This window comes from Strix aluco, chromosome 10, assembly GCF_031877795.1.
Source record: "Strix aluco isolate bStrAlu1 chromosome 10, bStrAlu1.hap1, whole genome shotgun sequence".
NCBI classification, from domain to species: domain Eukaryota; kingdom Metazoa; phylum Chordata; class Aves; order Strigiformes; family Strigidae; genus Strix; species Strix aluco.
The window spans coordinates 13,718,935-13,734,688 of record NC_133940.1 but is presented as its reverse complement, the minus strand read 5'-3'; the positions used below and the strand labels follow the sequence as shown (position 1 = coordinate 13,734,688).

Below are 15,754 nucleotides of genomic sequence, written 5' to 3'. Positions count from 1 at the left end.
CCAAAGCTGCTGTTCTTTTTGCCCTCCCCCTGAAAAGTCTTCTTTCTGCTCTGGAGAAAATGTGGAGATACCTTTTTCCTTGCCATTGATGTTTTCTACAGCTCTTTGGAGAGAAAGCCTTAAGCTGCCCATGGGCATTTCATACCTGGTGTCCATAGACAGTGAGAGTAGGCAGGGACATAACCACAGTTGCTGTCTGTTTCCTTAGAGTGCCGGGTGATGAAAGGGAGCCCTGCAGCTGCCACAGGCAGTAAGTCATCTCCCACCCCTCAGAAGAGCTCAGCAAAGAGTCCAGCCCCCATGCGTCGGAGCAAGTCTCCAGCCGATTCAGGTAACCATCAAGATGGTGAGTGATTGTTTTCTGGTGTCTGAATATTAACTGTGCTCAAGAGACAAACACATATTGTGTGTCTTTGAATACACTGACCTTGGGTGTTCGCATATGAAAATTCAGCATTTTTTAAAAACAAGAAGCTGGTGCTAGTGTACAGGGGGATTCAATATATATTGGAGAGGAATTCTCTGGTCAGTTAAGTGCAGTTGTGGCTTTAGGTCACATCATCCACAGTTTCACAGCTTTCTGCCCTAACAAAATTTTAAAAGAAGTTTCTGTTTCACAGGCAGGACATCAAGGCCCACAGTGCTCCCATATGTTCCCTATAGATACAGACTGATTTAGAATAACCTCCTGTGCAATACAAATGTTAATTATTGTATAGGTCAGAAGTGTCCCCTTCTAATCATTATTTAAAGAAGACCAGTAACCTTGCAGTTAGAGAACTGGTAATGGGTTTATTGATGTGATACTGAGACATTCATTTAGTAATAGAAGAGAAGGAAAATGGGAATCCTAATTTGCTGCAGCAGCTTGCACCATTTGAAATGCCTCCCTCCCTCTTCAGTAGCAACTAGATTGGTGGTGGAGCACATCTGGAGAGCTGCAGAGCCTATAAATTAAAGGCTGGGCTGAATATCACACTTCTGGTAATTGATAGTTTTTAGAGTAATGCAGAGTTAGAGTCATGATGGAGAGTGTGGATCTCTAGGTGTGTCATCTGTCTGCCAGTTTTTTTCCAAAAGAGAACCAGACATGGCCTTTCACTGAAATGGCCAAATTGCCAAATAAGCACTTCAGGATTCCAGGAGAACTTCAAGGCTTAAATTCTAGTGACCCACAGTACTAACACAGATGATATAAACCAGAAATTGCCTTTTACCTTCACGGTAACACATTGCATATTGCATGTGAACGTCACACAACAGTTGACCATCAGTAGATATTGGATCACTGGATGTAAAATTCTCCTGACAGTATTCAGAAATATTTTCCCCAGGAAGCAGTTAATTTGTTTAGGGTCTCTTGATGTTCTTCAGCTACTTAAAGCACGTGCCAAGACTCTGTGATTTTAAAAATTATTTCTCTGTAAGGTGATTCTGCATTCATAGAATTTTTCTTCAAGATTCCAGTGTTGGCTGTTCTTAAACTTAGGCTGCTATAATCTAAAAAGCTTTTACAATCCCAAATGCATGGTAAAGTTGTGTAGGTACATTGAAGACATGATGGAAAATATGTTGTTGATTTAAAAAAAAAACCCAATAACTCCCATTCAGTGATCTGGGAGTCAGCTCATGCATGAGTTGTGAAACAGCATTTAAACCTTCTCCATAAGCATCAGGTGCTAATTACCATCAGAACTAGATTTTATTGCATGAACATATAGTCTAATGTGAAATGGCAACTATTGTGTTCCTGATTTTAACTGATTGAATGACTCACAGGAACAAAATGGTGAGTCATTTGATGAAGTTTAATGAACACAGTTAGTAGAGCCTTTCAGAAGGAGATTAAAATAACCAGAAATGCTGAACAATAGCCAGCTCCTGGAGTTAAGGCCAGTAATGAAGGACAAATCAGGTTTCTTTAATCTATCTAGACAGGGGTCTTTCGTACTTTCCTGTCATGTCAATACAGGAAAAAATGGAGCCTATCCTGCTTAACGAGAATAAAAAATGACTGAACTCTCTCAGCACTGGAAGAGTAATCAAAGACAGTTTTTTTCTCAGGACAGAGAGAAAAAGAATACCATCTTGTGTTCTTGTCCCTTGAACTTGTAGTAAAGGAGGTGGGTCTACGCATTACTTAAGAGTCAATATTTACATAAACAATCAACAGGCTTAGCTGGATTTTGAAGTTATCACATTAAAAAGGCAAGGAATGCTGAATAAAACCTGATTAATAAAAGATGATCGGACTCGTTTTGTTTCAGCATTCTCACCTATTTAATTTGTGAAAGGATTTAAAAGCAGTTTCACTTCAAGTATAACTAAATATTTTTGCTATGTGTTTGATCTCCTACCCATTTGTACCTTTTGCCTTTGCTGTCTTTCACTCTGCTATGGTTGTCATATCAGAACTTGGATTCTATGGTGTTACTTTCTCTTCTTTTCAGTACTTTTCCATGTAGGTTTCTGTATCGTTTTTTCCACCACAGTCTCTAAGGCCATTGTGACATACCTGGGCACTGATACAAATGCAGATTCTGAAGTAAATCTCCATGCTGCTTGAGTGAAAGAAGTCTAAACCCTCCTCATTACAAACACACTACAGTTACAGAAAAGGATGTTATTTATTTTCTTCCATTGCTCATCCTAATTATTCCATTTCCCTGCTAAAGCATATGGGAAAATGGTACATTATTTGTCAGCAGCAAAAATGAGAATGCCATGTGGACAGTGGTCCACGTGCATTGCCCACAGAGGCAGCTAAGGCTTAAAGCAGATTGTGCATACACAGCTGTGCCTCATTACTTGGCAAGAGCTTCGATGCTGCCAGCAGATAGTGGACAAAAGTAGTAAGTCACTGTTATAGCACAGAGAGAAAACTGCTTCAGCAAGAGCTTGCTAGGGCTAATTCTGAGGATGTAACATTGACAGCATGCAAACATTGCATCTGCTTTCCCTTCCACTCGCTGTAGGAACCCTTCTGATCTTTATGTGTCAACATAAATAAAACACTTCTTATTCAAAGCTGTGGAAATGCTTTGTGCCCGAGCAGCATCTATCCTCTACACAGGCTGGGGTATCTGGGGACTTGTGTTCTATTCCAGTCTCCTCCACTGACTCACTCCATGGCTTTGAGTACATTATTTAAGCTATTCATGCCTTCTTTCCCAGTGGATCATCCAAGACAGTGATAAGCAATCTGTATACACAGCTCTGTAATCTACCCATGGAATCATGCACAGGAAGGAGCTCTGAGGCTCTTTATTTGGGGCTTTTTGTGCATTCTGAAAGCATTTGGAGAAGTTTTGAGAAAACCAAAGCTATTATCTCACAGATTGCCAGAGACAAAAGGTATCTCCAGCAGCAGAGTAACTGCAGCATGTGCTCCAGACCTTCCAACAGAGGCAAGCCACACTCTAGCAAGGCCACTATCTACACACCAGTGGATCAGAGACTGCTCCAGCACCCTGCACACGCTCTAATGCATTCAATCCTGCCACAGTAAACTGTCAGGTTATGCAGCTGAATGAACACAAGTGTGTGGCCTGATGCTGTGTTAGCCATCATCATAGACTGTGTAGATTCCCTTCTGAGCTGATTTGTCAGCCTGGAACTTTTCTATGTAGGGATCTGCCTTCTGTGCCAGGTGATCTCCATTCATCTTTGATATCCTTTGCTCCTTCTGGTTTTGGCCTGGATCTATTTCTCAGTGAAAAACTTAGATCCAGGTATAACTAGTTTTCTGGGAAAGCCATAGAGAGAGTGTACTGTTGGCTGGAGTACAGTTTCCCCTGACGGCACCCAAAGCTTTGTTCCTGACTTTGGTTTCTGGGGCTACCTCTGTGTCAGAACAACAGCAGAATACAGAAGGAAATATATGTAGCACGTCTGTAAATATAGCACTGAAACAGAAGCAGCTTCTAAGCCATTTAATTGCTCCTGTTACCAGCTAGATGTGAACTGTAAGGTATCCTTTGACTGTCTTGTTACAGACTTGGTAGTGAGCCACCTAAGTAAGTGGTCAGCTCCATTCCAAAATAACAATGATTAACATGGAGCAACAAAGAACACATAAACAAAATATTTTGTTAAAAAACGTCAGGACAAAAGGCCGTGCACAGAAGTGCAACTGCACAGAGTGCCAGCTCCCAGCTGCAGTGATTTCAGTTCACTGGTTGAATTGCTACCTTCTGCTGGAGGTAATGTGCCTCCTGCCTAGATGTGTCATGGCCTTACTGTGAAAAGCTCAATTCCCTCTAGGCAGTCAGAGCCCTTCAGCTTCAAGGATATTCAAAAAATGAGGTAGCTAATCCACAGAAACATGTGAAACACTGTTTTCTTGGCACAGTACTTTTATCTCTTTATTTACCATACAGTCATTTAAATGAATGAATGAATGAAAATTAAATGAATGAATGAAAATTAAATGAATGAATGAAGAATGAAGAAGTGTCTTGCTATAAGCAGATGGTAACAGACAACAGTCCTTATATTCCCAAGGGGAATCTTTTCTTCCTTCTCTCATTAACCCCCAACCCATATATATATACACTTTCTCAGCAATGCCAGTGTATTTCTGTTTTGATCTAGCTATTCCTCCAGACACTGTGCTGATCATTCCATCATGGAGCTGTTCTCACCTCTTGGTTCAGTTTGACTGGAAGGCCCTGGCTGCTTTGCCAGTAGTTCCCACTGAGCTTCCAATATATCCTTTTGTTTCCCATCTCTTTAGTGCTGGAAATGTGATGCCATCTTTCCTCTATATCCTCCCCCTAACTCCCCCAACATGTTGCTTCCAGCAAGGTGAGGTTAGCACAGAATTGGAGTTACAAAGCTGGTTATTTCTAGCCTCTGTTTTTCTCTCTATGAAGTCATCTTTGCTAAATGACATAGCTTAGAGCAATAAAATCCAGACTAAACTACACCTGCAGTATGCCATCCAGTTCCTTCTCCTAACATGACACAGCAAAACTGGGCGTAAGGAGATAAGTCTCTGTGCTGCTGCTATGGTCCATGAGATTTAAATGGGGTAAGGTCAGCATGAAGTTTGGCAAAATTTCTTTAACAGACCACTCCAGCAAGAAGTCAAATGAAACAAAAGAGAGAGCTAAATCTCAGGGGAGAACTGCAGGGGAGAAAATAATTATGTCATTTGGCATTACTTCTTTGTTATAAAAATATGAATTTATCTTACAGTAATTCACATAACAAACAAGAGTTCAATTGTATAAATACATGTGCTGCAATAGGAAAGTTTATGATTTTTAAAACCAGCATGATCTTAGTCCTTTGCAGTACAGAGCCACAGGTACCTGAGCTGAAATTCGAAAATGGCTTTCCCTAACTTTGCCTTGATTTGGCTCAGGGAGCCTGCAAACAGGGCTCTGAGGCAGTGCTGCAGGACTTTAATTTCTCAATCCTCTAATGGAAGGGTTTGGATAGAGAGACAAAAGCATATTCACAAGGCAGCAGCAATTAGCAAAACAGATACAGAATGTCAGTCTGTCCTGACTGCAGATCTGGCTCCCCAGGGTCATTATATATGAATGTGTTAAAAAGGCAGCAGATGTCTTTTGGATTGCACACAAGATAGAGCAGCTTGTTATCCCACTTGCGCTTACTTACGTTCTGCTAGCTGACAATCCACAGTACGCATCCGGTGGAGAGATCACCCTCACAAAACGTGATGAGAAAAGTGTGCCAACACTTCAGAGCTGAGTGCTTGGAAGTTAGGAGGTCCCTGAGTGAAGAATGCCTGTGCAATCTGAATTCTTCCACTCATGAATGAACACTACAATGGAGTATTTTATTTTTCCTGCAGGCTCCTCTGTCCTGGAGGGCAGGATGGCTTGTGCTCACTAAATGAGCAGATATTTCTACATTTGCTTTATGCTGTCCTTGTTCTGGTTGTTGCCTCTCTTTATTTTCTTGGTGACACTTCAAACCCTGACCTGGAGACAAAATTATCCATGTATTTCATGGTTCTTTATCTCACTCTTGTGATGTACGAGCATGTGCTCCTCAAACTAGGAACTCGACCGCCGAACCTGGGGAATCCCAATGGAGCAAGGAGCATTAACCTTATTTTACAAATTGATAGAAAAAGAGATCTCCACACATTTTGAGCACTCATTGTGATCCTTGGGTCCTGCTTTTTCCATTTCTGTTCATTGATAGAAATGTGAGGTCAAAAGATGGATCTCACTAACCTCATTTACAGGTCTTGGTGCTTATCACTACTGGAAATTCAGATCCAGAGTCCCAGTCATCCAAGCAAACCTGAGCAACACTCAAGAAACAATTGCATATGAGAAGTTTGGCTAAAATATCTGTGGGAGAAGCAGACAGAGCATTCAGTTTATCTGGATCTCTCATAGCCATCTCAAACATGACATGATGCTATATTCTCCCAAGTACAAATTGTCTTGTGCTCTGAAGGAGGTAAGGATCCTATGAAAAAAGGTAGTGCACATGTTCGTGCAATTAAAGGATGTGTCATATGCCCAAAGAAGCTTTAAAGCAGATTGAGGTTGCAAAGCAAATACAATGACGTTAAGTAAGACATAAGACACAAACAATAACATGGTGAAAAAAACCAAATGAATTCAAATGAAAGCTGGTTATAAAGAATCATTTTCCAATAGCTGAGCTTATATGAGATCCTTAGCTACCACAAGTCATCAGCAGATTTTAGTGGAGCAGCAGCATTATACACCACCTGGGATCTGCTCTTTACCTTTTGCTATTTTCTTGCATTTGAGTTCAAAAGAAATGCGTGCAAGTTTGATCAGGAACACTATTCTTCATTAGCAGACATAGAGAAAATCAAACTGGGCTTCTTAATTGTTGCTCCTGCTGCAAAATTCTTTGTGAGTATTTGTAATGATATACATCCGTCTCACTGGATTTCTGATTTGGATGTCACATCTGTTTTTTCGTTGGTGCTCATAAAATATTAACATCCCTGCTGCAGCACTTAAAAGTCTCATTGTATTAGGGAATTTCTGTCTTTCCCTGCAGCAATTACATCTATTTGCTGCACCCTGACTGTTAGCCATTCTTCCAGTCTTCCTGTTTGTGGAAGGGAAATATGGGTTCTTTGTAAAGTTGTTACGTGGCATTCTTCGTCTTAGGAAGGATTACTCCTGCCTCAGGATCAGTGACAATTGGAAATAAATAAAGAAAGAGGCATTTTAGATATTAGAGGTGGATTCTAGCTAATACAGATTATATTAGTACTATTGTACCCCACATATTCTTTAATAGAAAACCCAAAGTCATTTGGTGAAAAAAAAACATAGAAGAAATCCAAGTTCTTTTTTTCTGAATTGCTTTCATTATACAGCATACAGTTAGCAAACTCTACTTTTTTTCCCACCAACCATGAGGGCAGCTCACTTTGTAGAACTGGAGCAAAGTGAAGAGTGGCACGTCACAGTGCAGGGACCAGGGTGTAACAGTTTCTGGGTTTCCATAACTAGTTTATCCCCTCCACTAATAAAGAATGGTCTGAGTGGAATGGAGAGGTGAAGGGTCACTCTGTTCCCCAATTATCTATAAATCATTATTTCTACCACCTTTTAAGAAATATCTATTTCCTCAGCGAGGTGCATTTGTAATGGGAGAAAGCTATCTGTGATGAATAGCCTCCTCTTCCCAATAGTGCCTTCTGCATAGAAATGATAGATATGAAGATGGAGGGCCCACATCACCATGAATCTGTTGAGTCTGAGCTGCTTTAACATGCCAGCAGTTCCTCCTTTGTCCTGTGGCTTAGAGCACGTTTCTTTACACTTACTTGAATTCACATGTATGACCTCTACATTTGGACCAGTGATACTACGAACCTTAACTGCCCCCCCTCTCTCACGAGAAGATAACAGAGAAAAGAAATGAGGCTGTCTTAAGCATTAAAGCAAGTGTTATGCTGGTTTTGCTCTTAAAAATAAAACACGTGTGCTGTTTCTTACTGTATGATACTTTATATACTTCTTAGGTGTCCTCCAGAACTACTTTGTAACTGATTTGCATATTCAGCTATTACAATTGAAAGCATAAGTCACATATGCTGAAATCATCCATCCTCCTGTACGCATGCCTTTACAGTTAGAGTAATGGTATAGAGAGGTATTGGGCACTTAGCAGGACAACAAGCCTGGATCATTATAGGCTAGTCTTTCTCTCTCCATGTGAAACGTCAACACAATTAAAAATGCTTCATTTAAAAGGGGTAGGAATTTGTATAGTTATCTGGAGGGCTGGCAACAGTATCGACATTTAAGGAAAGGACAATCAAAATATTTACGGTTTAGTTTTGTGGCTTGTGCTGAATATGTTAACATCTGGAGTAGGTTTTGGAAATGTCACTTTCTGTGGACTTGATTTGGATATGTAGTTTAATGCTTATAAGGCCTCCAGCTTGCTGCTGCTTGGATTGCAAAAAGGATAAAAAAGACAATATACTTGGACACAGCCAGCATGAGTTTGAATTTCCTTCCCTCAAGTAATGCTGCTTGTGCTGATGGAGCTATGTGTTTACAGCCCCTGGTAGCAAGAGGGTCTGTATCCCTGGAGTTTGATATATAACCTATGAATGATCAAGTTCACTATGTGTAAGTATGTCCTTATGAAATATGCATTGTGACACCTGGCAATTATCAAAGACATTAGGTTACTTCAAAGAACATCAGCGGTAGGAAAAAACGAATGTATCCTTATTCCATTTTGTTTCCCTTCATTTTTCTGTATAATATGCCATTTACTTTGATTCCTCTTTAGTCCAATAAATGCATAATAGCTTGCCCTGACATTGACCTGGGGCCCTTCACTTTAACTAAAAGCCAGGTCTGTGAAGGCTTCGACAATCAACCCTTACAAAAGCCATTTGGTTAAAATGAGTCATATTTTTTTAAATGAAGAATAACTGTTTTCTTCAAAGCAACATTAAAAAAAAAAGGCAACCCAAAAGGCCAGATTTTGATCTTTGCAAGAGGATTGTTGCTTGATGTGAGTCTCCTGGTCCTCCCCCTGATGGACCATGTTCACTTTCCTGGTACAGGCAGTGGAGGAACAGCAGAGCCAGCTCTGGGCTCTCTCCAGAGAGGTGAACAGGGACATGCCACCCTGTGCTTAGACCAGGGCTTCAGAAGGGCTCTTTTGGTCATTTAATCCTAACCACAGCTAATTACATCCAGGGCATTCCAGGCAACTGTTTGTCTAATTTGTAATGTGTGTATTTGACATCTAACATTTCTTGTGTAGGATCCAGGATATCTGCAGCCTGTGGTTTCCACTCACGCCCTTAAATGCCATGTGGTTTCAATTGCATTAAACTGTTTGAGAACATAGAAATTGTCTTTCTGTTTTTCTGGTGATGTGCATCTTGGATCAATTTGGTGAATAGTTGTAGTGTAAAATACTGCTCCTTCAATGTATTTTGTATTTCACTGTATTTTACAGTTTATTACCCTGAACAGCTGAAAGCCTTAAGTTGGGTGAATAGCCATGGTGTTCACTTGTTTTTTCTCCTGCCTAACATGAATAAACTATAGCATTTCTGTGTTAAATGTTTGGATACCTTCCATCTCCCCAAAGGAGAAAGAAGACCTTCCTCTTGCTTGTCTGATTGCTAGCTTCTATCTTGTTTTCTGACAGCAAATGGAACCTCAAGCAGTCAGTTGTCTACACCCAAATCAAAGCAGTCACCGATCTCCACACCTACCAGCCCAGGGAGCCTCCGTAAGCACAAGGTATTACGTTTCTTATACCTTACTACATCTGTTTCTTCCTTAGTCTACTCAGATTTGTATGACATTTAAGTCATGGCCATATTCTCTGGAAGCACAACTCCCTATGTTGAAACAGTGGAGAATTTGGCCTATCACCTAAAAGGGTTGTCACTTCAGGCTCTAGCAAGATGATGAACAACAAATCACTGGCCTGTTTCTTCCACTGGAGTTATTAATGTGTGCTGGAGATCATCCATATGGGTCAGAAGAGATAACTTAATCCCAAGCTTGTATCACTATTTGAAAATGTTCGCAAGTGGATGGATATGATCTTCATATAAAACCTCCTCTTTTGAAAAGCCTTAAGTGTTGGCAAATCTGGTCCATTAAACAGCGGAAGTAAGGCAAATGTTACTGAAGCTCTAAGACATCACTTTAATGATGCTTCTCAAGGATTTTTTTTAAATTATTTAAGGCCATACTCTGTTTTACTGGAAACAAGTGATTTTTTACAGCTGGTGTAGTAATTATGTTCTGGTACAGTAGCTGTTCTTCCTGGTAACAAACAGGGTGTCTAACAGGTAGCACGGCATCCTAGTAGAGATCAGTAAACCTGTGCTGGCTCATAGATAATTCATGTATTGACTTATTTACAAGGTATAGCGGTAGTCACAGCTTTTTTTGTTCCTGTTAATCAGGACCATTCTGTGCTGAGTCCAGATTATCATTTCCATGGGCTTTCTCATTTCTGGAATAGCCACAATGTTGCTTCCAACAGTCTTTACTTGATACAGAAATTGAAACTTAGACATAAATGTAAGTGTGAGAGGAGGTCAGTGGGATTTCTCTTTAGTAATCAGAATGTACCTCTCAGCCTGAATATGGTTTTGGAAGCATTGACTTGAAATTCTGGAAGGGTAATTAAAAAATTCTGATAGTGGTAAGGTTTTTCACTCAGCCAGCCACATGTAATCCACTGTGGTCTAGATTGCACAGGTTGAACTAATTTTGTTTGAGGGTTATGTTTTTTCTCAAAGTGAGGAGTGGTAGCAGCAGTTGGACTACAGTTGTTACGATGGTGGAACAAAGCACAGAGAAGTCAATGGGAAGAATCCCCAAAAGTCCAATGGGCTTTGGATTACACCTCTAACATGTAAGATTTTGCATTGCAGACCTTCGGACACAGGGTTGAATGGTACTGGGGGAGTTTAAAAATCAGATCTTTAAAATATTCCCAACATATGGAGAGGCTGTAGTTACTCAGCTTTATTTGACTTTCTTTAACAAAGGCATAGCTGTATCCAAATTAAATCTATGTTTTCCTCAGGACTTCACTCTGATCTCAGCTGCTCAGTCTAAGTCTGAGGCAACACACCAGTTTTAACACAGAGGGTCCAGATTTATTATTCATTTATAATTGAGAACAGGGTCTGACCCACGATCTGAATTCAACAGTTGCTTGTGTGTATTTCAGCACAAGTAATGCTGTAAACTGCATCCTTGGCTTCAGCCATCAAGGACCTAAAATACATTCCAAACACTATCTCATTTAGGACTTTGGAGATGAGGATTCGCTTGCTGGTAAAGACAAGTAAAACTCACCTTCTTTAATGTTTTATGTATGTTTTCAGCTGGCTGATTTATGACCTTTCCAGTGAAGCCCCTAGAACATTTGTAAGAGATGGCAACTGCTGAGGGCAAAGCCAATCCATCTATGAGTTTCTCCACTAACTTAAGCCATTCAGCAAACACGAATGTAGCATTTTAGGTTACCAGAATATTCACGCATCATTGTCTTTCTCCCAGGAGCAATTTCCTGCTTATGATGAAATCAGTTTTCTTTTTTTCCCCAAAAGCTGAAATGATAAATGCTGACTTCACCACAAAGTCCTATTTTACCTCTTCTTATATCAAGATTGTTGTGAATTTCCTTTCTGTGTATTTGGGCTTTTCTTCATTTTGCTCACAGTTATTACCTATGTGTGAGTCAGAGTTCAAGAAGGTCCAAGGAGAGCTTTAGCCCTTGAGCCGGTTTGTGTACTTGGTTCCATGCAGAACTTTAAGGAAGTGGAATGAGATGGTTACCCCAGAAAGGGACCCTGGAAAAGCTTTACTTTCAGTATTTGATACAAATAATAAACTTGGGATTATTTTCTTAACCCTTCTAATAGACCAGAAATTACTTAAAATAAAGAATAAAACGTGATTTTCCTAGAGATTTGTCCTAAGGGTAGCTGTCAAATCAAGGTAAGACTTTATTGTGGAGTTAGGTTCAAAGAAACCTGTTTAAGGAAAGGTCCTGCTCTTTCATGCATGTGCTGTAATGGATACATTGACCCAGAAGAATTAAAAAAATACTTCTCAAACTTATCACTGAAAAGTCACCTTTCTTCTGGTACCAAGATTCTCTTTCTCCACTGTGCAAGTAACCTGCCTTGATTTTAGCCTTGAACTACCTGGACAGCTGGTCAGCCTGTCCAGTAACCAGTGCATGAGTCTCCCACCCTGTCCCTATCAACTGCACGGAACTGGACTGCTTGACTACTGCCTTATGCATGACCAAAGGTGGAAACTGATCGTGTGAGTTAACATTTTCTTCTTTATTCCTACAGGACTTGTATCTGCCTCTGTCTTTGGATGACTCTGATTCCCTTGGAGACTCCATGTAAAGCGACATGAAGCTATATGTCCGTATTGCAAGCTATGTTTAAGATACAGTAGAGTACTTCTGCCAAAATAAGCAGATAGGTGACTGGTGCTTTCAAATCAGACAAAGGACACACAGTTATATGTCATTTTTTTTCTGTGATTTATCCTCCGTGCCACAAATCAATACCTACCAGTCTATAGAGATAGAGGGATACCATTCTTCTAAGTTATAGGGATGCAAAATGGACATTGCAAGAAATTTGGGGCCAGTATGCCAATGATCCTGTGCATTTCCCATTTTCTTCTATTATTTCTTCTTCTGCTGCAATTCTGTAATTTTCCTAGTGATAGCAAAGTAGCTCCCCCTGGAAGTGTGCAAATGGATCGCTTGCTGACCAATTTGCAAGCTCAAGTAGAGCAAATGATATTCTCCACCTGTCCAAACTGCCGTTTGCCAGCTCAACTGCTCCTCATTTGCAGCCCTCATTTTAGCACCTGCATACTAACTAGTATTGATTTTATTGTTGGAGGGCAGGAAAGGAAATGTCTTACTAGTTTGATGCTTAATATGCCAGCAGAAGCTTGGATGACATTAGGAATGATTGCATAAGATGCTAAGTAAGGTTAGTACAATAGTGATTCAAATATTGGGATTTCTTAAAATTTTTTTAATCATTAAGCAAAAAAATGTAAATCAACTGAGTTATCTGGAGTGGAACACCTTTCACATATGATCCAAAGATACTGCTAGCTGGTAACAAATTTTTATACCTACCCTATGGTATCTCTCTATCTCTGTAACAGTAATGCCTTCTGAACAGCCAACACTGAAAACACTGTGAAAATTTGTTTTCAGGTTTGACACCCTACAGGTCACTTTTTATAGCAAAAAATCAATACACTTTTTATAAAGGAAAACCTTGTATCTGTGTTTTGGGAGTGAGGATTCAAGCTCCTTCTTTTTTATAAAAGCTGGTAATTTTCTTTTGTTTAAAAAACACATTCAGAAAAATGTACAAAAAAACCCAACCAACAACTGCAGAACAGTAAGAACAACAACTCAGTTTAGAAATCTTGTGATCACTGCCAAAATAGACACATGTGGGGAAAAAAAAAAGTCAATTCAAAATACTGAATGTTTTGATAGTTTTTGTAATGTTTAAGACTACATATTTGGTTTTTTACACTTCAGTATTCCTAACTATGGCCAGACTCTCTACTTATATAACAAATGGAATTTTGTGGTGTTCAAAACCCCATATTTTAAGAAACTCTTCTGTCTGACAAAAACAAACTTACTGTATTTAGAGAAATCTTTTGCTTTTATTAATCAGTAATGACTCCTACAGAATGCAAAGTTCATCTACTCACGCAGGGCTGGTGGTTTTTACTACGCCGAAGCTTTGTCATAGGCTAGCTGGCATTGCCTCCCTTTCTCATGGAATAAGCTTTTGATGAAACGGATTATTATAGAACTTTACCTAAATGAAATCTGTGCAATCAAATCTTTCTTTGTTGCTCTATTTGCCTTTGTTTCAACATACACACCTATTCCCTATTGCCTTGCAACCCCTTGTGATTAGAACGAATTATAACGTTGTGATGTTTGATGCTACATGAATGCTGAGTTGTTCCCAAAGCCACTCTACATTTTGTTTGCTTGCATTGCTGGTATGAAACAATCTGTGCAGGCTGCATCTTTAGAGGTTCATGTGATGATACAAAAAGATTCATCTGAGAGAGGCCAGGATTGGGAATTATCAAGGGGTTGGAGTTATTATACACCAAATTTGCACCCAGTAGTCTTAGTGCATGATCATTTACACCAAAAGTTTTGCACAAGAAATCATTTGTTCCCACAAATCATTTAATTGAATAACTCTCTGACTACACAACCACTAAATGATCTTTTCACCTATTGTATATAGAATCCTGGTTTCAGTTCAAAGGCTAATGTCTCCTGTTGAAGTTTTGTGGGGAAAAGGATGATACTGTGGACAAAGCATAGGTGCAGTAGTCAGGACACCTTCATTCAGCCCTTGGTATTGCTAAATTTAGTGTCTGAACGGGAGCAGGTCTCTTAGTAACCCTGTGCCTCAATCTGTCTGTCTGTCCCTACAGGGACAATACTGTTCTACCTCACTGGGGGTTGTGAGGCCAAATGTTGGTTAACATTTGTAAAGTGCTTTCAGATCCTCTAACAGAAGGTGCTGAAGTATTCTGGGTGCAGATTTGGTTATGGGTGCTAATTTTCGGCTGTTTAATCCTGTGGGTGCTACTGTAGACACTGGTCATGAGAAAATATGACTTTTTAAGCATAAGGATGTCAAAGGCCATGGTTATGCTAACAATATTATTCATCAGAGCTTTTGTCTTAGTAAAGGCTTTAGTAGGACAGATAATTTGACATGCTTTTACGCTCTCCTCTGTTCTGTGGTGGAAATCTGAGTCCCTGCCCAAGCCTCTGCCTTTACAGGGACCTGGACTAGTAGTCATGATCCTGCCTGTTAGAGATGGACTTGGACTCCAGTCAAAGGTGTTGTCACTTCAGTGACACAGGCCATTTCTGTCATAGTCAGGGTTAGCATGTCCAGCCACCTTTCCTCCAAGTCTCTGCTAAACCAAGAGACCAGCCATGAAATCACATCTAGGTTCTCCTGCTATTCAGTACAGAGCACTCACCACAGATCTACCAGGAAAACCTAAATCTTTGACATGCATAAACAGACTGAACTGCTAGAGCTGATGGTGGTAGGAAAGGAGTCCAAGATGTGCTTTCATCCAGTACATGAGTTCAGTTTGTATAAGATAAAGCAGGATCCCAAGGGGTGAATGAACCTTTGGATGGGTGGTTGTTGAAGTAGCTGTTGAGAAGTGGTTCCTTTCCTTTCTGCCACAAGTAGTCTTTGGTTATTTGAAGATGCTCTTCCTGGTGGAGCATGCTAAGGAATCACTGAGGCCTTCTTCCCGAGCTGCACCCAGTGACGCATCTAAAACCTGATCCTGCAAGTGCTCCCTTGGAAGTGGAGTTTTGTTTGCGTGAGGATCATCCTGGGGTGGGACTGAGCCCAACAATTCCTTCAGGGAATTAGGGGGACCTTGAAAAGGCCTAAAAGAAGAAAAAAAAAAATTGTTCAGTGGGAAAAATAGCCATTCAAACCAGTAGAAGCCACAAAGAAAACAGGGTATGAGGTCAAACTCCCAAGTTTCAAAAAAGCAGTTTTCTAGGTAGAAATGCCTGGGCAGTGGGAGAAGTCAGTGAGCATTTCAGCTGTAACATATAGTTAAGTCTGTGTTAATGCCAATATTGCATGAGTTCTTGTACAGAAATGCATGTGGAATGTTACCTGCATTCAAAACTAGTTATCTTTGGC

The 15,754-nt window shown here is 40.1% G+C and overlaps 1 protein-coding gene across 1 annotated transcript in view; it reads left to right on the top strand.

Annotated features, from left to right (window-relative positions):
- The window catches only part of DCX (doublecortin), a 76,866-nt gene extending 61,734 nt beyond the window's left edge, over positions 1 to 15,132 (top strand). Inside the window, exons 5-7 of the mRNA XM_074835322.1 lie at positions 209 to 346; positions 9,658 to 9,752; positions 12,344 to 15,132. Coding sequence (XP_074691423.1) covers positions 209 to 346; positions 9,658 to 9,752; positions 12,344 to 12,400 — 290 coding nt within the window. The 3' untranslated portion in view covers positions 12,401 to 15,132. The remainder of the gene's footprint in view (positions 1 to 208; positions 347 to 9,657; positions 9,753 to 12,343) is intronic.
- The last annotated feature ends 622 nt before the right edge of the window (positions 15,133 to 15,754 follow it).